The following is a 27,541-nucleotide window of genomic DNA, read 5'->3' on the forward strand; positions in this document are numbered from 1 at the left end:
GCGCAATGCCCCCGTACCACCCGCCACGGGTCGAAATGTCTTTGAAGGATAGGCCAAATATAATACCTGGTGTCTTGCATGGCAAGTGATTCTTAGAATGATCGGTCTTCTCTCCTTTCTGGCTCACCAAGCAACGTAGAATGCAACCAGTGTCAATGATTGGTACCTTACCGCTTATCCAAGAGCACGTGGTGCTGAGTGCCCTGATCCTGATACTCGTTGGCTTCGTTCTGCGCAGTATCTATCGCCTGTACTTCGATCCGCTACATCATGTTCCTGGCCCAAAGCTGGCCGCGACTTCCCATCTGTATGAGTTCTACTACGATGTCATCCGCAATGGCATGTTCGTCTGGGAAATCGAAAGGATGCACCAAAGATACGGTAACGTGAATCTCCATTCGGTGGGATAAATCGGATTTCCGCCCACCGTGCACGAATCCTCTCTGCCTAACACGACATCTCGTCATGATAGGACCCATCGTGCGGATCAATCCTCGGGAGGTGCACATCAAGGATCCCTATTTCTACGACGAGATCTATGCCCCGGCCACCGGGATGCGGGACAAGGACCCAAAGTCCGTCCACATCTTCAGTGCCCCCGGTGCGATGGTCTCCACCGTCGGCCACCACACGCATCGCATGCGCCGACGGATCCTCACCTCATTCTTTTCGCGACGCTCGATCGAGGGGATTGAGCCGACCATCCAGCAATCGCTGCAGAAGTTCCTGAATGCCCTCCGCACTGCCTACAGCGAGGACAAAGTCTTGGACCTCATTGACCGACTGCAGGGGCTGACCGGCGACCTCATCACGCAGTATGCGTACGGAAACAGCTACGAGCTCCAGGAGGAGAATAACATAGGCAAGGGCATCGTCAAGGTGGTCCAGGAGGGGACAGACCAGATCCACCTGCACCGATTCTTCCCCGTGATGGGCGCTCTCCTGCGCCAGATTCCCAAGTGGTTCATGGCGCGGGTCTTCCCCGCTCGAGCCCGCGTCTATGATCTGTTGGAGGGCGTGCGAGCGCAGTCTTTGGCCGCGCTAGACTCGAGAAGCGCATCCCCGGGTGCCGGCGGTGGCTCCAAAACGACCACCATGTTTCATGCTCTTACGGATCCGGACGTTCCCCCCGAAGAACGGACGCTCAAACGCCTCGAGGATGAAGGATTGGTACTGTTTGCCGCTGGCACCGAGACGACGGCGACCACGCTGTCGGTGGCCATCTTCCATATTCTGAATGATCCAGCGGTATTGAGCAAACTCCGCACGGAACTAAAACAGATCATGCCCACTCCGCACCACCCGGTGACATGGCGCCAACTTGAGAAATTGCCATACTTGGTATGTAAATGTACTATCTCTCTGATGATGCGGTCTTTGCTCTTTTCTTTCTGGTCATTCGCGGAAAGGCCCTTCTCTGATTGGGGTGTTTATGTGGCACAGACAGCAGTAATTCACGAGGCTTTACGCTTTTCCGGAATCGTGATGCGACAGCAGAGGATCTCGCCGAAGGAGGCCATGAGGTATAAGGACTGCGTCATCCCACCGGGTGTAAGTTATTGCTCCATCTCCCTGGCTCCGTATCGACTAGGGACTCACGTTGATCAAATAGACACCTGTCAGCACGATCGCATACTTCGTGCACAAAGATCCCACCCTATTCCCAGATCCGGACAAATTCTACCCGGAGCGTTGGATCCTCGCCGCGGAGCGACCGGAAGGTCTGTTGCGCTATCTGGTGACATTTGGCCGTGGCAATCGGGCCTGCCTAGGAATGAAGTACGATTTTCTCATTCTACTATGTCTTGGACGGTGTCATTCGCGGCTAACATCTTACCTCTCGTGGCACAACAGCCTAGCCTACGCGGAATTGTACAATGTCTTGGCTACAGTGATTCGTCGATTCGATCTGGAACTCTACCAGACAACGAAGGAGGATGTCCGATTCGTGCGAGACAAACTGCTTCCGCGGGGCAGGTATGGGCCGTGGCGAGTGCGCGTGAAAGTGACTGGGATTTTTGAATACTAGGTGGTATTATACCTTTTGCTGTGGATTTATTCGGCTCCATAGGGCATTGAAACCGCCGAGGGGTTCGGAAGAAGCCTGCGAGGCACTGCCCTTGGGTCGTAAGTTGTAGATCAAGAGTACTGTACCTGCGTAACGCCAACAATACATACTTTGTATCTATCGTGCTTGACCCCGCGATTGAATGACCGGTAGCGAAAGAAAAGCAGGGACAGAGACTCGTTTGCATGCAGTGGAGTTCCAAAGTGCGCAGGCTACACCGACTGGACTTGTATGTAATTATGGTGAGGTACAGGTAGACATTGCAACCCCGGCATGTGTCACACTGGAGTTACAGACGAGTCACATCCTGGCCTCTGTCATCTGAAAAGACCATTAAAAACCTGGCTGGCATATCACCTGCGACCCCGGCTAGCCCGCCATTCCCCCTTGCGTCAGAAGTCGTCGGGGTTGAGGATTCTATAAGTGGAGACATCAGTCACAGCACCCGCATAGTTTTACCCCAACTTGTACCCTCACCCTTCCTTCAGGTCCAACCCGAACACAATGGGTCAAACTGCCTCAGCTCCCCAACCAGGGACACAACTCCAAGTCATCGGAGCAGGCCTGCCTCGCACGGGGACTGCCTCCTTCAGCGCGGCCTTAACCATCCTCCTCGACGGCCCTGTCTACCACGGCGGCACGCAACTCACGCGCGGCGGCCCCGGCGAGCTGAAGGCCTGGATCCGCATCCTCCGGTGCTGGCTGGCCGGCGGGGAGAAGTCGCCGCAGCGGCGGGAATGCCAACGCCTCCTGGGGCATCAACTCGATGGCTACGCGGCCATCACCGACGCCCCAGGCTGTCAGCTCCTGCCCGAGCTGTTGGCGCTCTACCCGGACGCCAAGGTCATCTGCACGGTGCGCGACCCCGTGGCCTGGGAGAAGAGCATCGCGCAGGTGCACAACTTCACCCGCCTGGGATTTCTCAAGCTGCTCCTCCTTCCCTTGCCCGGCATGCGGCACTTCGTGGACTTCACCTGGCTCCTGCGCCGGCAGTGGTGCCGACTCTATGCGGACAACTGCAGCCTGACCTCCGCTCAGCAAGTGCGCGACATACTGATCCACCGCGGCGTCTACAAGCGGCATATCGCCTGGCTGGAGGCGAACGTCCCCGCCGACCGGGTGGTGTTTGTCGACGTGCGTGACGGGTGGGAACCGCTGTGTCGCGCGCTGGGCAAGGAGGTCCCCGCCGGCATTCCCTTCCCGCGGATCAACGATGCGGATGCGATTGCGCGCACCGGGCGGGAGTACATCCGACGCGCGATGGTTCGGTGGGTCGCGATCCTGGGTGTTGCTGGCACCGCGGTTCTTCTGCTCAAGCGATGGAGGGGTTGAATGTGTTTTACAATGAAGGACAGCTCGAGGGGCGAGGGAGAGGTCGAGACTACTTCATTTACCAAGACTTAGATTAGGGTCGATGTAGCAGGTCGGACTATACTCGCTAGCGAGCCGATGACAGCCCTAGCCCCCTGGTTGGTGTCTGAACCTGAACACCCACTGTGTATTGCATCGTCGTCAAAACGAATACCAAAGCTCGGCCTGCCCCGTCGACGGACTCACTAGCGCCTCGGCATCGAAGATTAGGGGCGCTCAGCCTCTAGTGAACGTACGTGAAACCTGCAGTTGAGGTGGGATAGTCGACCGCATGGGCCTTCAGCATAGTTTCCTCACCCCTGTGCTTGATGATGTTCAGCAGCTCCAGGATAGTCGGGTCGCAATGGATACGATGAATATCCGGCAAGAACAAGTTGCCCTCGATGATATCGTCAAGGGATCTGTTACATATGTATGTGGCGGCCTTTAGGGTGAGGATGTCGTCGCATACTGGATGATCCTACCGAGGAGGTTCGCCATTATGGCAGCCACCCGGGGGGGGGAGGTTACTTCTTTAGATACATATTCTGCACTCCGGGCACAGAAAGGTTACATTAGGGTGTCTGATTACTATCTGCCTGTACGAGCATGACGGCCAGGCGAAAGTAGCCTTCCCCCGTCTTGCCCAGCACCATCCCGATCTATTGTAATCCGGACGGACACGGCCAGGGTAACATACCAGGGGAGATCCAGCTCCTGGACACGATGCAAATTGGCCCTGCAGCTCGAATTCCCTGTTCTGGCTGAGAGGTACGCATAGTTGGCGGAATCGATGGCCTGCTTGTCACGAAAGTTGCTATGGGCAATCGGCTTGCCGCGAGGACGCCCGGGAGAGTCTTTGGTATCCTCAATTGTAAATAGAGGCTTTCAGCTGGAACCAGACCCTCCATCTAGGCTAGGTAGTATAGTCAAGTTACTTACTGAGAAGCAGTGTGCAGGAGATCACCATCACGCGGATGATGTCGGCCAGCTCGGACGGTGTTCACTGCCGCCTATTGAATGCCAACATCAATTTAGGTAGGATTCGTATTTCCCTCCAACAAAACAGCCACCCAACAGTTCACAGAGCTTGATGAAAGAGCATTCATCCATCGCGAAAGAGTTATTTCCTTGTCAATTTTAGACAGCTCGAGACAGGCGACAAACGTCCTCTGTGTCTTTCGCTCCAGTCGATTCTGGGTGGGTTGATAGAGGGGAAAGGTGACAGTGAATGTGAACGTCATATTTTCAACAATAGGAGTAACGGCAAGGACGGCTGCACAACATCCTGTGTGGATTTGAGTTCTTTCGGGCTCGCCAATACCGTCCTAGACGGTTGGATAAAATGAGTGAATCCTGGACTTACCGGGGGGGGAGGGGGCGGACCTCGGTAGAATACACGGTCAAGAGTCAGCAGGCATCCAGCTTGAAGGCCACAGTCTGACCTGTTATAATACACAGAACTAAAATCGGTAGTTCACCTTCTAAGTTGACAGGTGAGAATATAAGCTCCCACAGAATAACACTCTACGGGTTTCGGGCGTGGCAACATAAAAGCTCTAATTTGCGTAGTTGCAAAACCGCTGTTGGCAGAGCAACAGAAATACTAGCCCCCCACGGGTTTATCAAGTATATATGAATCCAAATGTCACCTCAGCTGACAGGGGAAGCGGCTAAAGCCAATACTTCATTTCCGATAGTTGATTTCAAATATTGAAACCTATCAGAACGGAGATCTCCGCTGGAGGCTCCTCCCGAATACCTACTGGTACACAGTACTCCACGGTACTATGGCCGAGATGATTTGCAGATCTGAATCATCATAACCATCAGTATATATGTAAGGCGATTCGGCTTTTGCAAGCATGATCCCCCTCCTGTAGAAAGAAGCCCTGCCACGCGGCTTGTACAGTGCACCTCAATGGCCCTCGTGTCATCGACCTGACTGATAAATCGATCTCTCCACCCGCAGTCAGGGATATCTGCGTCATCATCCCCCTAGCGAAGCATTGGATTAGTCTTGGCGTTCGGAAGTGGTGTGGAAGTGGTTTGGAGGTGCTGCAATGTTGGAGGCGGAATCGGGCCTATTTCGAACACCTCCAACCACCGCCTCCAGCTTGCCAAGTCCTCCAGAAGCATTGTACAAAGAAGGCCGTGTTCCAATATCATGGTTGCCTTATCCATCTATGAGGGCCGCGCTATCAGTGTGAAGTCAAGCGTCACTAGGTAAAGTAAGGGACATAATGACGTTTTCTAGGATGCTTATTCTTATTCCAAGGAACCATAAAGAGAACCACGCACCCATCTCGACAGGATCACCCACAAAATGGATCATTAAACACACGGCCCCTGTGACGTAGAAGATAATGGAAAAGGATGTCTCGTCAAGTGTGAGGTACTTGATATACGTACTATTTCACGATAAAGGCGCACTCAAGCAAAGACCTCCTGCCACGATGTTATTCGCATACATTAGTGGCACCGACCGTTAAAGGCCAACCTGTTCCACCGTGCATTCTTTTTCTCACGATTGGGCAACCATCCATAGCACAGCCGGCATGCTCATATTAAACAACAGGTGAAAGGGCACCGTCCACAGAACTGTATACAGAAACTTAGGCGCCATGACGGTCCAAACGATGGCCTCCTCCCTCAGGAGGTAGCATGCTCCCATGGCGCCGAGAAGGCCATACGCCACGAAGACGGTCCGGAGTCCCAAGTGCTCGAAGAGGCCAGTATAAATGCTGCGTTCTCTTTGGCCGGTCGCAATCAACAGTCGTAATCCATTCCCACTCCACCAGATTGGACCAGCGTAATTGCTGCAGAACGTATGCACAGGGCTGAGCAGCCAGTGGTGGGCTTGAAGTCCGTTAAATCCCTCGGTGTATCGCAGCGCGGCGATCGTGTTCGCATTGCCAAAGGCGAAGAATGCGCTGTGGGTGAATAGGACGACGGAGAAGCAAACTTGAAAGGCCCCGAGGTGCGCCGCGGAGGACACTGTATAATGAAGCGGAGTCAGAGACATCTGTTTTCAAGGATATAACAATCGGCCCAGGACAAGACCAATACGCACCAAGCCACTCGAGCTGAAGTCGGTAAACGAGAAGTAGCGGGATACTGGCTGGGATGGTCTGCATGGTCAAGTATAGGTTCAGGACTTCCAGCACAGGGAGAAGTTTGGTCGCTGGGAATCGCCTATGTTAGCGGCAATCCAAACAATCCCCGATAGGACAAAGTGCCCTTGCTGACTCACCCTTTTCGCTCTTCGGCGAGGCGTCCCGGATGCGAGAGCGCAGGACAACGTAGCCAAGCCCTATAGCCAGACTCACAAAAACAAATTGTGCGATCTGCGTAAGGGGAAGTTGCTCCAGAATAATGCCCTGCAGCCGTTCGGGAGCGCGATCAATGAGACCCGGGCGGATTCGCGCCGCGGATGCGAACTTAGATACAAAGATGACTAGCAGTACTGCTCGGTGAGCGAGTCCAAGAAGTGGGTTGTCTTCAGCATCACGAGTGACGTTCTGCCTGCGCTGCGCTGCGAATGTGTAGGAGGTGTGGAGGAAGGTCACTGCAATCAGAAGCCAGAGACAAAGGGGACGTCCATCGAAGAGACCTTGAATGCTGTATACCTTTTCGGATGAGCTCCAGTCATGGATATTCCACTGCTGCGACAGTAAATGCAAGACAAAGGGGGTAAAACTACGGAGGCCTACGGCGTAGGAATGGCAGCCGGTAGTGAAGACTACCCAGCCCATCCATACGGTAGAGCTCCAAAACCAAAAATGATGCTCGGTCTCCACCAGATATGGAACCAGTAAAGCAACGCCGTGGCCAACTTGAAAGCAATTCAACACCAAGAAGTCCCATTCCACCGGCGAGATTGACTCACAAGTAGCCCAGGCAAGTAGGAGTGCGATCATGGCGATTGCAATCCCGTAATGGAGAACAGAGACTTGGATATTTCCGCCTGTCGCATTGTCCAATGCATTCTGAAAGTGTTTGCTCATCTACACAATCTCGTAGTCATATCAGTCATGAATGTCATGCGCCTGCCAACGGAAAGGATTTGTTACCAGGGAAAGCTCTGCTAGGCTCTTTTCATTGAGCGGCTCCTGTGGTACATGATGCTTGTCAAAGTCGGTCTGGCAAACATCCATCCCGGTATCAGGCCTGCAGCATAACGCTTGGAGATGATCGAGATTCTCAAGAACAAGATTGGCTTGATCTTTGATATTGCTCCATAGGTCAAGAAGTTCATGAACAAAGACTCCAATGCTAGCGGAAGGTATGGAAACACCCAGCAGCCCTGCCATGGTAGGTACAACATCGACCTGGCGGATGACAGTGTAGTAGTCAAAGGCACCACCCGTCGGCACCGCAGGTGATTCATATGTCCGATTGAGTAACTTGAATTGCGGGGAGATGAATATCATCGCAGCCGATACTTCAGGATCCGATGCACCGCCATGACCCCCCCACCGATCCATGCCATGGTCGCCCCCAGCCACGAAGATTGTGGAGTCTAGATGTGCCTCGGTTTCGAGAGCTTCATAAATCTCTCTGATGATAACATCCATTTGACGTTGCTTTGATGCCATGAATTCACTGTCCGCGCCGCCCATGTGGCCAACGTGGTCAATGCCGGGAAAGTGAAGGACCAGTGCGCTCCAATCATCGCGTTGAAGCTCTCTCATGACATTAGTGGACACATTCAGGTCTGACGAGTGAATATCCTATGCAGGCTTCAGCGTTGCACCGGTCAACCGATGGGTCCTTTTCCTCTTCTGTTCGCGGAAGAAGAGGTGGGCTCCTGGGACTTCGAAACTCACCGGCACAAACAACGGTGAGATAGGACATCCTCGATCGAAGACCTCGGGAAATAGCTGTACCCACGTGTCGTCACCATAAAAGACTAGTTGTCCCCTTCCAGCAGCTTTCAATCGCGCTAACCACGTATCCATGGTTTCGGGTATGCCGGGTCCGTCATCAGCGTTGTGAAAGACGTCCAAGAACATGGAGGCTGAGCCAACGGTCATGGCCTTTATACATGCCCTAGTCAGGCTTGGAGAGTCGGTTTTCATAGTGAAAGGTATGGCTGCACCGGAGCGGATCAGTCTTGGATATCATGTCAGCTCGGAGAATTCAATTGTTGGTTTACGGAGTGGGGGACCGATCTATGCCTACTCCTGCGTGAATGCAAATTCTGACTGTGGGCTGTAAACAAAGTCGCTGTAACCTTTGGCTTAGTATCTGGTATTGATTTTGAAAAACGTCGCCGCCGGCATCTGGTTCGAAACCCACCTGCGGAGCGCATCGATCATCATAAACACCACTCTCTCAAAGGGGGCACTTCGTGAAGGAACGCTCCTATCTACCGGTGCTCTTCTCACTGCTGAGGGGGCTATGGGACGGAAAAAGCCCATGGTGAAGACAATAGTAGACGCAAGTATCAGTCCATTGGCGAGAATGAGAAGGGCTCCACGGTAATGCCAACCCATGACGTCAAACAGACTGATGGAATAACAGACAATAGACAGAGATGGTGATGCTGACGGGTAGGATCCAACGTCGGATGCGCTGTGTATGTCGATCTAACTGCGTCGTAATATGTGTGCCATTGGCGTCGAGGGTCGCAATGCTAAAGATATAAACCGAGTGTGCTGAGTAGAGGCGGCGGAGCTATTCGGAGACCTTGATATTCCCAACCAATGTTGCAAATTCTAGAACATCGGGCTACTAGGTACAATACTAGATGTAGTACTGAGTACTCTACAGTACATGGCGGACAAAATTAGTTTTTTGATGGGTCCAATTCTGCTGCATCCCTCATAATATGACCTGTCTTGCACAAATACGAGCATTGAACGGATCGAGTAGGTGATCCGTCGATCCTCAACGATCCACCATCCGACGATCTGGTCACATTGTCTGCACATACAGCTGCTGCTCTCTTCAAAGCCCTTTCCTCAATACAAGGGATGCTGTACGTCCTGTACCCCGCAGCGAACTACGTCCTCTAGTTTCCACCTCGGTGGGATTGAGTTTCCATACGCCGACTGCTTGGTTCTACAACCCAAACCACCCGCAACGCCACTGGCGAACTTCAACCTTAGAATGTCCCCAATCTCATCACACGCCGCCAGAACGCGGTTGAGGTCCTCCAGGTTATGCGCTGCAGAGACACAGAAACGCACTCGACACAGCTCGAGTGGAACGGCGGGGAATGGGACCACCACCACCGAAATCCCACGGGCAAGCATCATTCGTGAGAATGCGGTCATCTTACCCGGATTATACAAAATCAACGGGATGACAGGGGAATCGTCATTCCCATAGACAATGAACCCAAGCCGCTTGAGGCCAAGGCGCAGGTAACGCGAATTGAAGGCCAGCCGCTGCAGTCGTTCTTCCTTCTGGCCCGGCAGTGACTCACCAGTCAGGATGCGAAACGAAGCGGAGATCTGCGCCAACAGAGCCGGGGCTATAGCTTCACTGTACAGCACGCCCGCATTCACGGCGCGAAGCTTGCGCACGATCTCTCCATCTGCTGCGATATATCCTCCGATGGCGCCAAAGGATTTCGTGAGAGTTCCCATTAGGATGTCAACCTCCCGCGGATCAATGCCAAAATAGTCGCAGATGCCCCGACCCTCCGGACCCAGTGCGCCGATTGAATGTGCCTCATCTACAAAGAGGTGGAACTTATACCGGCACTTCAACGCAATGATGGCTGGAAGATTGCAGAATGTGCCCTCCATTGAATACAGCCCCTCGACCACGACCAGAATCTTCTTCCAGGGTTGATAGCCACTACTGGTGGCGGTCGCGGTGGCCGGCTGTCCCTGTGAGATCGCCTCCCGCAACCTTCCCTCCAGGGCCTGCATGTCGTTATGCCGGAACGCCACAATCGATGCGCCCGATAGGCGAGCCCCGAACCGTAGGGAGGCATGGTTGAGCTCATCCGAGAGGATCAGGCAGCCCGGCCCGACCAATGCGGGGAAGATGGTTGCGTTGGTGCCAAATCCAGCGGAAAAGACCATGGCGGATTCCTTGCGAACGAACTCCGCTACCAGCTGCTCGACCTCGACGTGGAGATCCAGGCCTCCCACGTCAGCCCGGGCACCCCCTGCGCTGATGCCGTACGCGCGAATCGTCTCTTCGACCCGATCCGCGCAGGGTCCCCTGGACTGAGCAAAGCCAAGGTAGTTGTAGGATCCCAGGTTCAAGGTCTGAGTGCTGGCGCCGGTGAGCTCGAAGGATTTATTGTTGTCGTGGGTCACTCGATCAAGCAGCGTGATATACCGTCCGGGGACACCCGTGGTGGGACGGTCCAGACAGTCCGCTAGTCGCACCTTCATACGCCGCGTATAGACGCTCTCCCGAGCAGTGAACCAGGGTGCGTATCCGTTCCATGGGCGGAGATGGCGGTATTTCTCGTCCTTGAAGTAGATTCCGAAGAAGTCCCGGATCAAACCGATAAGATGAATGATTGTATAGCTTAAATAGGTCGTGACGACGTAGAAGCACGGGGCCAGGTCGACAATGAGACCGGTTAGGGGCTCGTTCGAGGGGCGAGGGCAGTACCGATGACTGGCATGACTGATCGGACCAAATTGGGTAGGGTCTTGCTCCATGGAAGCAAAAATCTATAACAATCTTGCGCAGGTGGTCGTATCATTGATTGTTTTCCCTGGTCGGTGTTCCGCCAGAATCGGGTCCTTATAATGCTGTTGAGATGTCCGAACAAGCATTGCATGCTAGGAAGCAGGCTGTAGGCTGCTGCTCCATGATGAATTGTCATGCAAGTGGTGAGAACAGTCAAATGATAGTAGGCTAGGAGCTTTCTCGAGATCCACTCTGGATAAATACATCACATACCTGCAGGATGATGGTACCTATGCCTTTGTGACAGATTGAACTGTCTTGCAAGCCTCAATCGTGCCGAGATCCTCCGAGGCTCCGATCTGTAAAGAAAGACACTCGGGAGTCACCAAGGGGCACTTGCATGCACATGCAGGTTGTATTGAGGATGGGCGTAGATCTGAGATGGAAACGAGGTCGATCATACTCAATTGGGAATAGGGTTCGAGCCCCTTACGTCGTGCTGGCTCTTTAAATCACCGCTGTGAGGACACATACATGAGAGAACCTGTAGCGTTGGTTTCATCGTCACTTGTTGACCTGCCTTGACTAACCTATTCAGCAATGGCGGACTCTGTTACTGATCTGACGACTGGCTGCCATGCTCTTATTGATGGATATGGCACCCCGTACGGCTACCTACCAGCCTTCGCCCCGGGCGTGGTTTTCTGTACCTTGTTTGGTCTTCTGGCAGGAGTGCACGTCATTCAGATAGTGACATACCGACGGTTCTGGTGGACCATAACTTTTGTGGTCGGTTGTTTGAGTATGTACTGCACCAAGACGCACAGGAACAGGTCCTGCCCCGGTTGCCTGGCTGGCCCTAACTATTTATCGTCGTAATAGCTGAAGTCTTGGGATGGGCCGCCAGGATCTGGACCACGCGATGCCCGTACAACCTGAATGCATTCTTGGTCCAGTTCTCCACTCTGATCATTGGTGAGTGACGCCTCTACTCGTTCAAGAAAGCCTAGTGCAGAAAACTTATTACTGATTCATCCTCCAGCGCCCACCTTCTTCACCGCCGGTATCTACATCCTGCTCGGGTGTTTTGTGCAGATCATGGGTCGGAGATCCTCCTTCCTTAGTCCGCGCAGCTATCTCTGGATCTTCAGTGCCTGCGATCTTATTTCCATTGTCATCCAAGCTGTTGGGGGTGGCATCGCTTCCGCGGACTCCAAAAAGGCCAACGGCAACCTTGACCACGGATCCAACATCATGCTCGCCGGGGTAGTATTTCAGCTCTTCTCCATCACGATCTTCATTTTCTGTGCCTGTGACGTTTTCTATCGAGTCCATCAATTTCGCCTATCTGTATCGGGCGCATCCATCAGCCTCTGGCGCGGGGTTCTAACCGCAGCGACCGTCTGCATCTACATCCGATGTATCTATCGCACCGTCGAGCTCGGGCAAGGGCCGGGTGGGTATCTTCTCCTGCATGAGAATTATTTGATCGCCTTGGATGCTGTGATGATGGTGCTCCTGGTGGGGATTTGCGCCGTCTTCCATCCGGGTTGGCTCACTCCTCAGAAGGAGTTCTTGCGTCTCAGTGAGGTCCAGTTACTGGAAAGGGTAGATAGACCGAAATGAGGGCGATAGCGCACAAACCATGTTCCGCTTCGAGAATGAACATGTGTCAAGCATGGGTTTACGGGGAAGCCGACCAAACTCGAACATGTCGATCGGATGCTCTAGTTGCCTTTTCTTTTCGCTTGTGTGAGATGTATACTATTTTCCTTCCGCGAGTGTGACTCGTCTCTTTCTTTACGCGGTAAAAGTGGGGGCATTCCGGGCCACAATCATTAGCATGGTCTCAGTACGTAAAGGGTATAGGCAGATGGAGCTGTCAAGGACAGGGGAGCCATTGTGAATCTGCAGGCACTTGTCGACTACCTCCTCTTTTAGAGTCGAGGATGATCATCCTCGCCATGGAGGCTGCAGGTACAATTCCGACTTCGTGCTGGAATCACCGGACAGTTATCTTCTACCGTGCGACCACTTGGGCTTATTCCGTTCTCAGTGAGCACCGCAATCTACGAAGCGAAGTGCCAGAGACACACTTCAGTCAATTTGCCTGGGTAGTAAGATCTCGTGACTATGACGGTTTCCGATCAGGTGAATGTGCGACAATTCATTGCGTCACATCAGCTCGGTAAGCGCGCAATCCCATCCCTACCGGTCAACTCGAATGACAACGATGAATGTTAACAATCATCGCATGAGAATTCTCGCTACTGGTCCTGGTCGCGCACGTATTGGCCGATAAGCATGCTTTCGTCGCAGCTCTTCAGGCGCCAGTTCGGTGCTGGGGGTCCGAGAAGGGCACTGTACATCCCCGAGATGTATTAGACGATTGGGGCTTTCTAGCGGTCTTCTGCTTCGGATTCACGCTCGCTCGTCCGCTCGTAACAGACCACCTCCTACAGCTGACTCTACGCAAATATGGCTTCGGACCCCAGGACTCCTCCCATCTCGCTGCCCTGGGCTGGAAGGCCACCTCGCGCGGTATCATGATGCTATATGCCCTGGTGCGTTTCTCACCCCGGTTTCACAGCCAGGATTACACGGTACGCCACTGACTCTAACCCTATTCAGGGCCTTTGGTACAACACTCCAGGCCTCCTCAATCCCCAGCAACTATTCCAGGACTGGCCACAATCCCAAATCACCCACCCCATGCAATGTTTCTTCCTCCTGCGCATCGCCTTCTATCTACACCAGTGCCTGATCATGGTCATCGAACCGATAAAAGATGACTTTATCGACAAGTTCCTCCACCATGTTCTGACCTGCACGGTGGTGGTCGCCTGTTGCAACAGCCGGGCGTACATTCTGCTCTATGGCATTCTCCTCACCGCAGATCTGGCAGACTTCCTTCTCGCCGTACGTTCCAGCTGAGCACGGAGTATTTAGCGGAGCAAACCGCAAGATCGAGAAATGTGCTGACCCACCGATCAGTTTGTGCAAATCCAACGATGTTTGAAGTATCAGAAGAGCCTGCGGAATTCCCTTATCATCTTCATTGTCATCTGGGTTTTGACCCGACACGTGACGTTTGGCTATCTGCACTGGACGCTGCACCGCCTGCTGCCGGTATCCGGGGACTGTGAGGCCGTAGTGACGGGACGCATGATGCTTGATCCGGGGGCTTCCGGGTGGGGGAGTCTGGCTTCGCAGGCGCAGGTCACGCCAGGCGCCGTGTGCCTGTCGCGGAATGTGAAGTTGGGGTTGTCTGGTATTTCGATCGCGTTACAGGGATTATTCACAATCTGGACGCGCGATTTCATTCGAGTGGCGTTGCAGGTGCACAATCAGTGTCGCGCTGGCGAGGCGAGAAGGAAGGCTGCAAGGAAAGGAACCTCCTCTTTTTAAGGGTACACTACATGCTCAATGTGGGGCCAGACTTCTGTGGTCGGTGGTGGTGCATTGAGGAATTGACTTTTATGTGTCTCAGTAGCTACCTCGTAAATGGCTCTGTCGTCGCAAGACTATTAGGGCGTGATAAGCAACTTCAGGCCGAGTAGCTGGTCTTATGAATGAGAAAGTCTGCAATTGAAAATGTTGCGGCCTCAAATTTCGGCGTCAGAGACTAGAAAGCATTGGGTAAGAATGCGAGAGGTTTGGGCTATAAGCCGTGTGATCTGTCATGCAGACGCGTGCATGAAAGAAAAACAAGAAAACAAACGAAAGAAATGTCCCGGGCCCCTCTCCTGCATGACTGCCGATCGATCGAGTCTGCAAAGGTTGTGACACCCCCAGTAAACTTGTCACAAGGAGGCCGGTCGGCAGTACCTGATGCTATCGGGTTTGTCATAAAAGCATGCAGGCAGTTCACCAATTTCTAACTTCAACGTCTTCCACCTCTCATCAAGATGGACTTCAACTCGGATGTCGTGATCAACGGTGTAATTGTAGGCCTGTTGCTTCTGGCTCTACACCAGATCTACATCCGCCTTCTGCTACCTCGGCCAATCCGCGATATCCCGCACAATGCAGCGTCTGCCCGGAGGCTACTTGGGGATCTTCCTGAGCTTCAGAAGGTAATAACGCGTACGCAGGACATCCAGTCCTGGCTTCTGCAGCAGACGCGGCATCTGCAATCTCCTCTGATACAGCTGTTTCTGGACCCGCTGGGCAAGCCCATTGTGGTCCTCAGTGATCCACGAGAGGCCCTCGACCTACTGCTCTACCGCAGTCGGGACTTTGACCGTACACCCATGGTGCAGGACATCTTCTCCGGTCTGTCTCCGACCCACCATATCACCATGAGTACTGGCTCCGAGTGGAAAAGACACCGCAATCTGGTGAAGCATCTGGTGACCACGCCCTTCCTTCAGGACACCGCTGCGCCTGCGATTCACGTGTCTATCCTGCGGCTGGTCGGGCTGTGGAGGATCAAGGCGCGGGTGGCCCAGGAGTCTTCGGCATGCTTTGCGCCCCAACAGGATTTTCAGCGCATGGTCCTTGATACGCTGTTGGAGATATCATTCGGACGCGACTTTCCGAAGGACGGAATCTCATCGCAAATCGAGCTTCTCCGGAGCGGCAACCCCGGTGGCAGGCCGACAGTGAACAGTGGGCGGCAGGTCATCACATTCCCCGAGTCAAGTCCCCACGAATTCATCCGTGCGCACGGGGTGCTCAGTGAAGCCATTGAGAAGAGTGGGACATCACTGTTCCCACGACTGTCATGGTGGATGATGTCCATGCGACCCCGACTGGCCAACGCCCTCCGGGTCAAAAGCCGGGTCACGCGGGAATGGCTCGAGACTGCAGTCTCCACAACTGTCAATGCACACGACGGCTCGGCCGCGGATCTGCCCGATCAGCCGCAGTCATCGGTGGAATTCATGATTCGGCATGAGAGGGAGCTGGCAAAGCAGGAAGCCCGGAAGCCGGATTACCTGTCCCCAGCGATGGAAGATGAGGTGGGTTACGACCAACTCGAAACATAGCCTGATTGCTAACTGTACCCTCCCACCAGCTCTACGGATCCATCTTCGGCGCCTCCCATAGCACCGTGTTTACCTTAGCCTGGGGCGTCAAGCTCCTATCGGGTCACCCTGAGGTGCAGAGCCAGCTCCGCGAATGCCTACGCGCGGGGTTCCCCGAAGCGCTCCAGGAAGGACGCCCGCCCAGCGCCCTCGAACTATCCACCCGAACCATCCCCTACCTCCACGCCACCGTCGAGGAGATGCTGCGGTTTGCTCCGACCGCGTTCATGATCGACCGCATTGCTATCCGGGACACCGAGCTCCTGGGCTACGCCATCCCCAAGGGCACCTGCGTCTGGGCCCTCAGCAGCGGGCCGGGGTTCACCTCCCCGGCGTGGCCGATAGCCGACGACAAGCGTAGTAGCGCTTTGTCCCGGGCGGCGATGACAACCCCTGCCACTAAACAGAACCACACGCGGCAATCTCCCGATAACGAGTGGGTGGGCGATGATCTGGACCGATTCGTCCCGGAGCGATGGCTGGTCGCTCCCGCCGGTGACGACGGCCCAACGACCTTCGATCCGAACGCGGGCCCCACCCTGGCCTTCGGGGCCGGACTGCGCGGCTGCTTTGGGCGTCCGTTGGCCCAGCTGCAGCTGCGCATGACGCTCGCGCTGCTGGTGTGGCATTTCGAGCTCCGGCCGTGTCCCGAGACCCTGGCGACGTACGCGGCGGTTGACGGGCTCTTTCGCCAGCCAAAGCACTGCTATGTTGCTTTGGGGGAGCTTGGGCGGTAGGTAACTGGTACAGAGAGTCGTCGTTCTGTGAGCTGGCTCTTGTGCGTGCAGGAATTTGACTAGCAGAGGATTCCCACCTTTCACCTGGGAATAAAACAAACGAGAAGCCTTTTGAAGTTAACAGTCATAGTGGGAGAAAAAGGGACGTTAATGCTTCTGAACCACCGAACCCCGCAGCAAACCCCCGACCGACCGTACAGTACTGATCCATACATACAAGAACAAACGCTTGAATTGCAGTATCACGCTACGTCAGTCGAGATAGCCACTATACTAGTTGTGTAGTTACATTAGTACAATCCACGTGTTTAGGAATATACGCACAAGTGGTGCTGCTGAAGTACAGTTAGGGCAAAAGCACAATGACGATCAAGTATAGTAGCGTAAAGTAAGTTACACTATAGTTACACGTTACTTAAACACCAACCCCGCCGCCGGTCTGTCCTTCGCAAATCAACCCAGCCCCAACCACCACTATCCACCATGTCCGGGTTAGCACGCAAGTATGAAATCAATGCAGACATGGGCGAAGGCTTCGGTCGCTGGAAGATGGTCAGTAGCTCTGTCACTGTCGTAACTGTCAAATGCACCATTAACCAACCGTCGCCACCAGGGGCCCGACGAGGAGCTGATGCCGTTCATCGACGCCGCCAACATCGCCTGCGGCTTCCACGCGGGCGATCCGACTATCATGCTCAAGACCATCCGGCTGTGCAAGCAGCACGGCGTCAAGGCCGGCGCGCACCCAGGCCAGCAAGACCTATTTGGCTTCGGGCGCCGCCGGATCGAGGTCGACCCCGGGGACATGTACGCCTCGGTGCTGTACCAGGTAGGCGCGCTCAAGGCGATGCTGGACGCCGAGGGCGTGCCTCTCGCGCACATCAAGCCGCACGGGGACCTGTTCTTCTACATGCAGCGCGACGCGACGATCATGCGGGCGGTGCTGGAGGCTTGCGCGACCTTCCAGGTGCCCGTCTATGGCTCCCAAAACCCCCAGCAGGCGGCGATGTGCCAGGAGCTGGGCATTCCGTTCCAGGGGGAGATGTACGTGGATATTGACTACTCGCCCGACGGGCGGCTGCTGCCGGTCGCGCAGTCCCGCGTCCCGACGCCGGAGCTCTGCTACGCGCGGGCGCGGTCCGCCGCGTTGATGGATACCAGCAAGGACATCGAGGGGAATGAGTTTCGGTTTGGATTCGAGGGGACCCCATTCAGTATTTGTGTGCATTCGGATCTGCCGACCGTGTTGGAGAATGTGGCGGGAGTGCGCAGGGCGGTCGATGAGGCTAACCGGCTGCGGTTTCCGCAGGAGGCTTCTGCGGCTTGAAGTGAGAATAGTACAGTTCATACTGAATGGCCGATTGCACCAGAGTGAAGTACGAGATTGGAGAGGATCCACAATCACGTAGCTGTGAGCTCTCTGTCAATTGGGTGCGTGTGAGGCCTCGATCACCATTCAGCTTGGCAGTCATCGCTATGGTTAGAGGTCCATCGTAGTTCCCGTACTTATCTATACTTGCTAGCGTCTCGTAAGCTGAGAAAACGTGACAGAAGATGACCTTTGCCAATTTGTTGGTTTCTCTGGGTTTTATTTCTCGATTGTCGGGAGTTTCCTGGTGGTTGTTGGACCATTGGTCACACTATCCTCACACTCTGGCCGACCGGTCCATCGCCGGGGCATGCAGGGCATGCTACTCGTACTTCGAGTCTTATCGTGCGTCTCTGGTATCTTATCTGTTATTCGGCTTGCCCCACACTACTAGGTAGTGATTACCCCGCCGTTGTACAGTACATGACATGAAAACGGAGCTGACGAATGAGGGGTGGAAGCCAGATTGTTAGGTACTACCTACTGTACCTCATCTTTGCGAGATATCCTGTTTAGTGGGGATGGATCGAGTCGTCTCCCAGTGCACCGATGGGTGGAAGGTGCGGGTGTACTGTCGGTGATATACTGGAGAAAGACCAGGTAATGGCGATGCTGCAGGCGATGAAGATAAAGATGGAGATTCGAGTCTCGGTGGAAGAAACACACTGTGGCGCCCACGTGACTGCCATCCCTGGTCGGCCCGGCACGGTGGTTGCCCCAGGCACCATACGTATTCTTGCCTCTCGCGCCGGCTATTTCAGTGCTCCGCTGCCTATGTTGCACATCTCTCTTCTCGAGTAGCCTTCTTTTGGTGTGAAGGCCAGTTGCTGGTAAATATCAACCTATACCTGTGTCCTTTCGTCATGTTTCTAATTTATTTGTGGAGTGAGAGCAGAATCTGAACTACCTATCCCACTCTCTCACTAATGTCTCCTGCGGGATGTCAACACGTCCATAGATATACAGTTAGCTAGTCCACCAACTGTCCCGTATTGTTAGCAGACCTAAGCATTATCCCTGCTTTTCTTCGAGCCACGAAAAACGAGTTTACCTTCCTTGTGTCTCGATTGCTGACAACTGGCATCTGAAAGACCGAGCACTGAACTGAAAGCATAGGACTAAGACTCGACGCAAGCACTACCAAAACTCATCCATCATCTCAATACAGAACAAAAGGCTCCACCAACATCACGCGACAGGCATGGAGACTTCAGTATCAATCGAAAGGGCTTTCGTTGCCCGAGGATACTCAATTGTGCTCCCAAGCTTCCTCTTGCTGCTCCTCCACCTTCAGATCGATACCGGCCGACTCGCACTCCGTTCTCAAAACAGCCAGTCGGTCCTCATCAATATAGATCACGTACAGCTGGATTTGGTTCAGAGACTCCAGCGATGCGGGCAGTCGAAGCGTTTCGGCAAAAGGAAGAAGCGCTTGCCGGAACGTTGGGGCATGAAATCTCTTTGTGGGAGGTAAATTCCAGTAGTGATCGGCCGGATGGACCGCGATCTTCAAGGCGATGTGTTCGAGATCCAAGCTCGCCGCGAGCCAGTCGAGCATCCCGGGGAAGTGAACGACATTCGCAACCGCTATGCTTTGCACGGGACGCGACTCATGAAGCACGGCTAGCGATTCAGGTGCAGCGGAGGTCTCGGCTACGGCGAAGGCATTGACTCGCCGGACCGCGGGGAAATAGAAGAAGGAGGTAAGGAGATCCGAATCAATCCAATATAAGCGTCCCTGAGCATATGCGTTAATTTCAACGAGATGCGGGAACGGCGAGGTGCGATGGAAGGGCTGCTGCCGCTGCGCCGCCTGGCGCAGGATATCTGCGATCAGGTCGGACTGTTCGTAACTCACGACCAGGCGTTGCAGATGGGATAGCCGAACCAGAAGAACCCCCGCCCAGGCCTTCTGGCAGCGAGCCAGTAGATGATGTTCCCATTCGTCTCGGGTGCGATCGAGGGGCGCGTCGGAGCCAAAGATCTCATCCAGAGCGGCGTCGATGAATGCCACAGTTTCCGGCTCTTTTTCATCTCCGCTCGAGCCACTCATGCCACACTCCTGCCAGCAGATGTGAAGGTGGTGCACCTTGCGGGCCAACTGTGCGTTGTGCCAGAGCCGCATGATCAAATTGACGTCGTGAAGAGGGATGCGATCACCGTCATGATCGATGCGAATCTCCGAGTATAGAAGGGTATCAAACACGTAGTGGAAGCGTCAGGAGCATAAAGATAGAGCCCACAAGTTCCTCAAGGGGTGGCTTTCTTCGCGGCTGTAGTGGCCTATATAGTACAGTAGCTCAGTCGGTAGACGTTCCATCCGTCAGGGGCTACTGTTGGGGTATTTGTTATGGGCTGACTGGGTATAGTAAATGGATAAAGGAGTGAATGTGTGCTGAGGTGTTCGTGGGAACACAGATGTGAACATTGACAAGAGCTGATAAGGAGACTTGAAACATGGCGAAGAGAGTTGATGGCCAGAGTTGCCGAAGTTGGGTTGGGGAAGGTGCTGTCCACCTTCGATGTCCCTAAATGAGTCGCTGTAAATGTCACCTGATCAGGAATGTTTATTCATCGTAATTGCACAGCATCGCAACGCCTTCAGGTCTAGACCTCATTCTACTCCTAGACACAGGTCAGTGAGCTGGTTAGCCTTTTGTTCCGGCGCCGTGACCTTGACTCCATTGCTTAGATAACTGGGATGCTGAGGTTGACGGCAGCTTAGAGAAGCACTGAATCACAAAAGGCCCCAGTAGCCTTGGATCGAGAGTGAGAGGGCCTGCTATTAGTCACAGATCAATGGATTTGTATGTCAGATGTGTTCGGGCTCTTGGAAAACTCCTACATAAACCACAAGCGAAGCACCAACCCCGATATCATGAAGATTCAAAGCCGAGAGAGAAGACTCGGCCGTCGGCCAGATGAAATTCGCGAATGAACAAGTGACCCTGCGTGCATTGCGCTGGTCCGTAGCCTTTGTCATAAATGCATTCAAAGACAGGCTGTGTGCGTGCCTCGAACCACTCCACTGCAAATCTAGCACAGAATGGACGCCGGTTCCTGCTCGAGCCACTAGGTCTATAAAGCCATACTATCTACGTCGCACGCATTGGTTAAGCCAACCCATGAGGAAGCTTTGACTCGAGTTGTTCGCACAAGAAGAACATGAATTTCATAAAACAACCCGTTAGCCTTCAGGTGGTTGTGACGGGAAAGAAGAAACTCGATAACAACATTGAAAAGGTCTTGGGTGAGGTGATCCTGCCTTTATGCCAGGCGCCTCGGGCTCTATGTAAACGGATTATGTAACGGCCACTATTATCAACGTCCTCAAGATGAAGCAATTGATGCGTTCAATGGAATTGCTCGTCTATGTAACGTCGAACGCCGATTTGGCATTGCAAGCGCCCCGGCTGACCTCAAAGCCGAAATAAATTCTTCGGGTATCTGTCACTTAGACTTACCTACAACCAGTATAAAAGTATTGATCAGTGACCCGAGACTGTGAAGAAGGAGGAGAGTGTTGAAGATGCAGGGACTTCAGCTTGATGCGTTGTGCTGCTCGGACCTCTGTTGAATAATCGCGGGGGTCGCAGGTAGGGTTGGATAGGACGTTGCATAGTGCCGTGTTCCGTGCGGAATGAGTAGTCAGTGGAGTACCCTATGATTTACTGCAGGTATAGTCAAGAGGAACTTTACGATGCTACATCAAGAGTGGGCTACCCTGAAGCTACAATCAAGAACCGTGTGTAAGCAATGTTCAATTCAACTAAACTCAATCCAACTCTCCACAACATCCTCTTACACACAACCGCTCCAAAGACACATCCCTTCGCATGGCACCAGGCCGGAAAACAGTCACAGACTAATCCACCGATTCAAATCCCCCACGTACCCCTCATACCGCAATAGCAACCGCCTCCGCTCCACGCTTGCTCTTGGGAGCCTGATCGGCAAAGTCCTTGACGCCCGTCTCAATGGCGTCGGAGATGCCGCCGGCAACGGTGCCAGCCAGGCCCTGCAGCTCCTGGGGCACCTTGGAGACGATGGTGTCGGACAGCTTCTTGGCGGCGGCCTTCTGCTGGGTCAGGTCATTGTAGGTCTGGGCGCCCTTGCCAGCCTGGACGATCAGGGACTTCTTGCCGTCGAGCTTGGTAATGACGGTGGCGATCTTGTTCTTAAGATCGTTGACGGGGCCCGGTAGCCCCAGCGCGTCGCCGGAGCTGAGTGCCCCCGTGCTGCTAACCTGATTGTTGCCGTTGTTAATCGCCGTGACCAGGTTGTCCGAGGCCTGCTGCACCTTGGTCACGTCGCCGCCGCTGTAGGCTTGGATGGCCGAGCCCAACGCGTCGACCTTGGTGCCGATGCCGGAGAGCACGCCCGTGATGGTCGGCAGGTCGCGCTCCACCTGTGTCGGTGCAGCTAGAATGCCCGCGGCGAGGCCGAGGGTGAGGACGGAGAAGATGGAGAGCTTCATTTTGAGGTTTATTGATGGGAGTGATTTGTGATTTCGGGGGTGGTGTGGTGTTGTTTTTATCTGAAGAGCAATTGAGTGTGACTGTTGATTGTTGAGAGATGGTTGATGATGCTGGATATTTGCATCCCTTTATATCAGTCGGGGATGATCATGTGCCTCCGTGGAGATGTTGAGACCTCAAACTAACAAAAAGGTCATATTGCAATGGGATGGTGGATGAAAATTGAGGTCGGTTGATCCCAAGGGTAGGATGATGTGCACATACCCGAATCTTAAATGATTGACAGGGACTGAACCACCAGTGGTTAGGAATGTCTCACATTCCAGGGAAGCTGAAGCAAGGCCCTAAAAACGGGGTGACTTATGGGCACGTTATACCATGAGTGTTGCAATCATATTCTCGAGGCCATGCAGTACTGCTTCTAGGTCGTCAATGGCATAATGCGGGGTTAGTTCGTCTATGGTGTTGATGGTCTCAAATATCGGTTAACTTTTAAATCCACAGCAACTATAGTTTCAGATGGAAGATCTGATCTCTGGGCTGGATAATTGGCCTGGAATCGCCCTTGCTCTTGCTGCCAGGGGTCTCCCGGGCGGAAGCGGCAGGCAGAATCTGCGGAGAAAGCTTTCCGCCTTGCCTTAACCCAGTAACAGCAATGAATTCCGCCGGCAGAATAAGAGAGAAGGGATGGGGCGGTAAATCACTGAATACTTAGCAGAGGACCAGGAAGTGTTGAAAATGATGACCGCTGATTGGCTGAGTCTTTTGTTGATCTACGTACCTAGCCTGGTAGTACTGACGGTAGTATCTAAGGAGTTGCAATTATAATGGAAGCAGTCGCGGCAGTCATCAGCGAAGCGTGGTTCGCCCATCCAGCGCTCTGGGTGGAATTCGGAAGAGCGAAGTGGGTCGCAGAGTGGTAGGCCGATCAATGGTGGACGTTGACAGTCGTCTACGACGTGAAATTCCATAGTCAGTCGGTCAGCAGGAATATTCAGAGGACAGACTCAGGACGGGCGGAAACAGGCGGAAAGAGGGTTGTAAATTACACCTGCCGGCACGAATCGTCCATCGATTACTGCTCCCTCAGCCGGAGTTCGTCGTGGGAAGCCATTGGCGATTGGAGGCCGCAGGCGCAATGTCTCCTGTAGCACTGCCTGCAGGCTGCTCAATTGATTTACCGCGAGCATGGTAATTTCAGACTCGCTCTAGAAGTGCTGAAGCAGCTCCGCACGCAATTGTCTCAGACTGGCTTGTTGGGTGACGAGAAAATAGGTCGCGTAGGTCAGTGCAATTGAGGTGGTTTCGCTACCAGCGAGAATGATTACTGTCGACTGCTTCTCGATTTCCTCGTTTGTCATACTGCCGCTCCTCATGGCATTCGGCATGTAGTGAATGAAGTCCGGACGATCGACAGTTGTAGCCAGATGACTGAGAGCTTTTTCTGGGGCCCTTTCGTTGTTTCGGTTCTTTCTCTCAGAGAGGAAAGCTGGGAGCGACAAGGCCAGTAGCTTGTCTAGCGGCCAGAATCTGTGAACTGCCTGGAGTGTGATTGCAACATAGAAGTAGTCCACAACCAACTGCACCCACTCGTGAAACCCCGGTGCCTTGAGGCACCCGAACGGGCTGCCGAAAGCAAAGTCACCCAGCAGATCAAAAGTTGTACAATTATACCACGCCCGTAGATCCGTGACAAGCCCAGCCTCGGAACGGCTTTGCAGCTGATCAAGTAGCATATTGATATTGCTCATCAAGATAGATTCCTACTCTACGAGCGCCTTCGGGGAGAAAGCCGGGGCAAGGGATCGACGGAGCCGCGCCTGATTGTCGTCATCCGCCATTGTTATTGTACCAGAATCTACCGACATCTTGTTGAAGAGGGCCCTGTCGCGGGCCATCTGTGGGTTACCTTTGCGACGCCCATAAATGTCCTGCCATGCTGCGGCGGACGTGTAGGAAAGCTCCCATGGTCCGATCCTCACTACGGGACCATACTTCCCGTGTGCGTCCTGAACAAAAAGGTGCCATCTTCCGCGCAATTGATGCAATGACCAGCGGGATGGATGATGCTGCATAGAGATGCGGCCCCGGATACCGCGCGAATGGATGAATATAGATGTTGTAAAAAATCTTGATGCACGGCAAGCTCTGTGCCAGGGAGATCAAGCATATCAGAATCGAGAGCAAAGTCACCTATGTCAAGCGGGGCCGAGAGGGTACCTTACCCACAACAAACAGGACGTGGCGAGAAAGCGAAGGACTTGCACGCCACTATATGTGGGAAGTCTCTCTAGAAGTCTCAGTATATCCATTGCCAGCGTAGAGTTCTCAGCAGGTATGCAGTTGGCTGGGGCAAGTTCATTCGCAACGGCAGGTCTGGGACATTTAACCAAACTCATGGGGAAAGTCCCCAAAGCAGATAGATCTTAATGGAGTGGAACAATTAAGGAACTGTGTCTCCCGCCCCCCAGCTCCGGGAATTTCACCTCCTGGGTGATTTGCGACCGGCACAGTATTGAGCTGTCGCTGTCGCTGGGCCTTAAATCCCTCTTCTGACTTCACATTCACATTCCTACCATATCGCGCAGTATCCATCACTATCATGGATGTTAGAAAGCCAGTACATGCGTCTTTCAGAAAACCGGGGTCTCCCAGCAGACCGGTTGACTGACCATTATTGTGATATCTATAGGCTGATAATGTTGTTCATAGGTCGCCCAGCGGCATCGGACTTCTGCTTCACTTGGGCCTGTTGGAGGCCGTGGGCGCCACTCCGATGTCGTGGTATTCTGGGATCGGGGAGGCACGGTCGAGGCTCTTCACGTATTGTTCATTGCTTTTCAAACTGGACAGTCCGCTTGAAAGTCCCCTGCCCACTGCCTGGAAATTAGGAAAGTCTCCACCTCAATGGGAGTGTAGTTGTTTGAGTGTTTGTTCGTGTATCATCTACAGCGTGCGAGGCGGGGTGAGGTAGGGTAGGGTATGAGCCGCCCGAGAGAATTCCTTCCGGTCGCGCACTGGTCGGCTCCAATGTGGGGATAGTGGACCACCATGTGGGCACTGTCCCGAGCGATGGTCGGCGTGCAGTGGTAGCGTACCCCGCATCGGGCGTCGTGGGGATCTATCCATGATGAAGATGCTCAGAAGGACGGAGATAACTTTCAGATCCGGACAAGAACGCTTGTTTTATTTTGAGGGAGGTTTTAGGGTTGTTATAGGGACTGACACCACTGTATATTCCAAGGCGGAGGGTAGGTTAAAATAGAGCAATATTGTAGAAATACTGTTGTTGAGAAAGTGACACTGCTGCTTCTCCAGCCCTTGGATTCATCTTTATGGCCTGTGGCTTCTTTCTTCTTTTTTTGTTTCCGAGGATGCAAAACATCTTGCCACAGACTGGCCAAATTCACCTTGTGGGGTTGTCTGAATACTAAATCCCTGCTACAAGTCCCAACAGTCCAAGTCAGAAACGGGGGGGATGGTGTTAGGCATTGGTATTTATGATGACTCAGCTGGCCTGCAGTGCGCACATGCACCGTCCTCAAACATTTGTGGGCTAATGCATGCATTACAGTGAGGCAATATAAGCCAGAGTCCTAAGTAACCTACATTGTACTAAGCCTCAATATGTCTCAGACGTACAAGTGGGTGGTGGAGGTAGCCACGTTGTATTAACAGGGTTCCCCGCTTGGCCTGACAACGTGACCGACCTTGAGGGAAGCAGAGCAGGTAATTTCACACATAGCTGATCAGCCTGAGCTTAAGGATTCACTTCTACAGTACGGTACCCTCTTACACTCAGACACAGCAGTATATAGTTATTACTTTTCGCCTCTTCTGGCTGTTTCTCGATTAAGGATGTGTAAAAGATAAATCACCGACGTTTCGACGTGTATGGTAGTTTGAGAACTAAACACCTCCGAGAAATAATACCAACATTAATGTCGACTGACCTGCAGATTGTGACATGAGATAACAGAACTTTTCTCTAATCCAGGTCAAGGCTCGGAACGATCTCACCTAATCTGGCCATTGGAACTTCTGGACAGAATTAGATCTATTCATCGGTTGTGATGTATTGTAGGGACTACATAGCCTTTGAACGAGTAATACTAATAGTAGACCGTTTGTCTTACTACGATCGCAGCAATAGTCTGTAAGGCCAACTGATCACTGAGAATTGCTCCTCGTATTAATTATCCACCCGCAGGACGACCCGTCCGAGTAACAAACCCTAGTTAGATCAATGACAGTCCAGCATCTGCCACGAGCATGTTGTGAGCCTCCCTGGCCGGGCGATGAACGCTGACTGTCTCCGTAGGAACACTTTCTCTCCCTCAACTCCCCCTCCGTGACCATTTTCCTCCCAGAAACCGTGCCAAGCACAAGCACAAGCACAACCCCAGAGCCAGCCCTGACGGCCCTTCAAAGGGCTGCAGCAACCTTACTCCATGCATCTCGGCGCCAACGCCCACCAAGGACGGCAGTACCTTTGTTGCTGGCATGGATCTCTGCCGGGAGCAGCCACAACATCGTGTATATCATCGCGGGAAAGGCGACCCAAGACGGGACGCCTGCAGCGCGGTGGCGATCGCCGCCGCCAGAAAGCTCGGCACGAACTGGATTACCAGACCGCACGCGACCACGCAGACGATGTAGAGCTACGAAGGCGTTTAGCGAGGTGACCGACTCGCCGGGGACCGGAAGGGGTGATATTGAGAGACCTGTCGGTCATGATAATGCGTGCCACCGAGTGGATGTACGGTGCCAACAAAAGTACTTGGACAAGGTCCTTATTCTCAGCAACCCGAGGCTAGAGCTCTTGCTCTTTGAGACTCTCAGAGACAACTTCCCTACTATAATGATGATCGAACAGCAACAATGGAATCATGCCACCCGCCACT

General features: G+C 53.4%; 13 protein-coding genes across 13 annotated transcripts; 7 read left to right on the top strand and 6 right to left on the bottom strand.

Annotated features, from left to right (window-relative positions):
• Nucleotides 1-140: 140 nt before the first annotated feature.
• On the top strand, nt 141-2,053 carry BO82DRAFT_324994 (putative cytochrome P450 oxygenase; the record flags this gene model as incomplete). The annotated part of the gene is made up of 5 exons (XM_025632851.1): nt 141-381; nt 473-1,341; nt 1,444-1,551; nt 1,613-1,779; nt 1,855-2,053. 5 exons carry the CDS (start codon nt 141-143, stop codon nt 2,027-2,029), a joined length of 1,560 nt encoding a protein of 519 aa, XP_025496957.1. The 3' UTR covers nt 2,030-2,053.
• A 519-nt stretch (nt 2,054-2,572) lies between these two features.
• BO82DRAFT_412540 (sulfotransferase family protein) lies at nt 2,573-3,400 on the top strand (the record flags this gene model as incomplete). The annotated part of the gene is made up of 1 exon (XM_025639848.1): nt 2,573-3,400. One exon carries the CDS (start codon nt 2,573-2,575, stop codon nt 3,398-3,400), a length of 828 nt encoding a protein of 275 aa, XP_025496958.1.
• A 262-nt stretch (nt 3,401-3,662) lies between these two features.
• BO82DRAFT_397333 (uncharacterized protein) lies at nt 3,663-3,919 on the bottom strand (the record flags this gene model as incomplete). Its single annotated transcript, XM_025638921.1, has 2 exons — nt 3,663-3,840; nt 3,891-3,919. 2 exons carry the CDS (start codon nt 3,917-3,919, stop codon nt 3,663-3,665), a joined length of 207 nt encoding a protein of 68 aa, XP_025496959.1.
• Nucleotides 3,920-5,910: 1,991 nt separating this feature from the next.
• Nucleotides 5,911-8,958, bottom strand: BO82DRAFT_324996 (alkaline phosphatase-like protein). The gene is made up of 7 exons (XM_025632852.1): nt 8,720-8,958; nt 8,603-8,647; nt 8,248-8,533; nt 7,492-8,151; nt 6,672-7,425; nt 6,492-6,575; nt 5,911-6,415 (listed from the first exon to the last, which is right to left on the bottom strand). Exons 1-7 carry the CDS (start codon nt 8,914-8,916, stop codon nt 5,943-5,945), a joined length of 2,499 nt encoding a protein of 832 aa, XP_025496960.1. The 5' UTR covers nt 8,917-8,958; the 3' UTR covers nt 5,911-5,942.
• Nucleotides 8,959-9,326: 368 nt separating this feature from the next.
• Nucleotides 9,327-11,052, bottom strand: BO82DRAFT_428133 (serine palmitoyl transferase subunit; the record flags this gene model as incomplete). Its single annotated transcript, XM_025640418.1, has 1 exon — nt 9,327-11,052. The coding sequence occupies one exon, from the start codon at nt 11,050-11,052 to the stop codon at nt 9,385-9,387; it is 1,668 nt and encodes a 555-aa protein (XP_025496961.1). The 3' UTR covers nt 9,327-9,384.
• Nucleotides 11,053-11,623: 571 nt separating this feature from the next.
• Nucleotides 11,624-12,649, top strand: BO82DRAFT_325002 (RTA1 domain-containing protein; the record flags this gene model as incomplete). Its single annotated transcript, XM_025632853.1, has 3 exons — nt 11,624-11,825; nt 11,906-11,998; nt 12,066-12,649. The coding sequence occupies 3 exons, from the start codon at nt 11,624-11,626 to the stop codon at nt 12,647-12,649; spliced, it is 879 nt and encodes a 292-aa protein (XP_025496962.1).
• A 507-nt stretch (nt 12,650-13,156) lies between these two features.
• On the top strand, nt 13,157-14,431 carry BO82DRAFT_428135 (TLC domain-containing protein; the record flags this gene model as incomplete). Its single annotated transcript, XM_025640419.1, has 4 exons — nt 13,157-13,211; nt 13,283-13,587; nt 13,655-13,942; nt 14,018-14,431. The coding sequence occupies 4 exons, from the start codon at nt 13,157-13,159 to the stop codon at nt 14,429-14,431; spliced, it is 1,062 nt and encodes a 353-aa protein (XP_025496963.1).
• Nucleotides 14,432-14,931: 500 nt separating this feature from the next.
• On the top strand, nt 14,932-16,790 carry BO82DRAFT_325005 (cytochrome P450; the record flags this gene model as incomplete). The annotated part of the gene is made up of 2 exons (XM_025632854.1): nt 14,932-15,987; nt 16,044-16,790. The coding sequence occupies 2 exons, from the start codon at nt 14,932-14,934 to the stop codon at nt 16,788-16,790; spliced, it is 1,803 nt and encodes a 600-aa protein (XP_025496964.1).
• Nucleotides 16,791-17,254: 464 nt separating this feature from the next.
• BO82DRAFT_379904 (LamB/YcsF family protein) lies at nt 17,255-18,274 on the top strand. The gene is made up of 2 exons (XM_025637717.1): nt 17,255-17,342; nt 17,404-18,274. Exons 1-2 carry the CDS (start codon nt 17,274-17,276, stop codon nt 18,115-18,117), a joined length of 783 nt encoding a protein of 260 aa, XP_025496965.1. The 5' UTR covers nt 17,255-17,273; the 3' UTR covers nt 18,118-18,274.
• BO82DRAFT_51345 (uncharacterized protein) lies at nt 18,232-18,598 on the top strand. Its single transcript, XM_025641286.1, has one exon. It carries the CDS (start codon nt 18,345-18,347, stop codon nt 18,555-18,557), a length of 213 nt encoding a protein of 70 aa, XP_025496966.1. The 5' UTR covers nt 18,232-18,344; the 3' UTR covers nt 18,558-18,598.
• An 810-nt stretch (nt 18,599-19,408) lies between these two features.
• Nucleotides 19,409-20,284, bottom strand: BO82DRAFT_397340 (uncharacterized protein; the record flags this gene model as incomplete). The annotated part of the gene is made up of 1 exon (XM_025638922.1): nt 19,409-20,284. The coding sequence occupies one exon, from the start codon at nt 20,282-20,284 to the stop codon at nt 19,409-19,411; it is 876 nt and encodes a 291-aa protein (XP_025496967.1).
• Nucleotides 20,285-22,031: 1,747 nt separating this feature from the next.
• Nucleotides 22,032-22,741, bottom strand: BO82DRAFT_349896 (cell wall mannoprotein 1 family protein). The gene has a single exon (XM_025634002.1). It carries the CDS (start codon nt 22,634-22,636, stop codon nt 22,058-22,060), a length of 579 nt encoding a protein of 192 aa, XP_025496968.1. The 5' UTR covers nt 22,637-22,741; the 3' UTR covers nt 22,032-22,057.
• A 903-nt stretch (nt 22,742-23,644) lies between these two features.
• On the bottom strand, nt 23,645-24,809 carry BO82DRAFT_379906 (cytochrome P450; the record flags this gene model as incomplete). Its single annotated transcript, XM_025637718.1, has 3 exons — nt 24,405-24,809; nt 23,903-24,350; nt 23,645-23,845 (listed from the first exon to the last, which is right to left on the bottom strand). Exons 1-3 carry the CDS (start codon nt 24,710-24,712, stop codon nt 23,645-23,647), a joined length of 957 nt encoding a protein of 318 aa, XP_025496969.1. The 5' UTR covers nt 24,713-24,809.
• Nucleotides 24,810-27,541: the final 2,732 nt, after the last annotated feature.

This window comes from Aspergillus uvarum (genome assembly GCF_003184745.1).
Source record: "Aspergillus uvarum CBS 121591 unplaced genomic scaffold BO82scaffold_2, whole genome shotgun sequence".
In the NCBI taxonomy this organism is placed as follows: domain Eukaryota; kingdom Fungi; phylum Ascomycota; class Eurotiomycetes; order Eurotiales; family Aspergillaceae; genus Aspergillus; species Aspergillus uvarum.

Excerpts from the sequence above, each read along its gene's own strand:
- BO82DRAFT_324996 (XM_025632852.1), bottom strand. The coding sequence starts at position 8,916 with ATGGGTTGGCATTACCGTGGAGCCCTTCTCATTCTCGCCAATGGACTG. Across the intron at positions 8,648-8,719 it reads ATGATCGATGCGCTCCGCAG|CGACTTTGTTTACAGCCCAC; the intron begins GTGGGTTTCGAA and ends CAAAGGTTACAG. Across the intron at positions 6,416-6,491 it reads ACTTCAGCTCGAGTGGCTTG|TGTCCTCCGCGGCGCACCTC; the intron begins GTGCGTATTGGT and ends TTCATTATACAG.
- BO82DRAFT_379904 (XM_025637717.1), top strand. The coding sequence starts at position 17,274 with ATGTCCGGGTTAGCACGCAAGTATGAAATCAATGCAGACATGGGCGAA. Across the intron at positions 17,343-17,403 it reads GCTTCGGTCGCTGGAAGATG|GGGCCCGACGAGGAGCTGAT; the intron begins GTCAGTAGCTCT and ends CGTCGCCACCAG.
- BO82DRAFT_51345 (XM_025641286.1), top strand. The coding sequence starts at position 18,345 with ATGACCTTTGCCAATTTGTTGGTTTCTCTGGGTTTTATTTCTCGATTG.
- BO82DRAFT_349896 (XM_025634002.1), bottom strand. The coding sequence starts at position 22,636 with ATGAAGCTCTCCATCTTCTCCGTCCTCACCCTCGGCCTCGCCGCGGGC.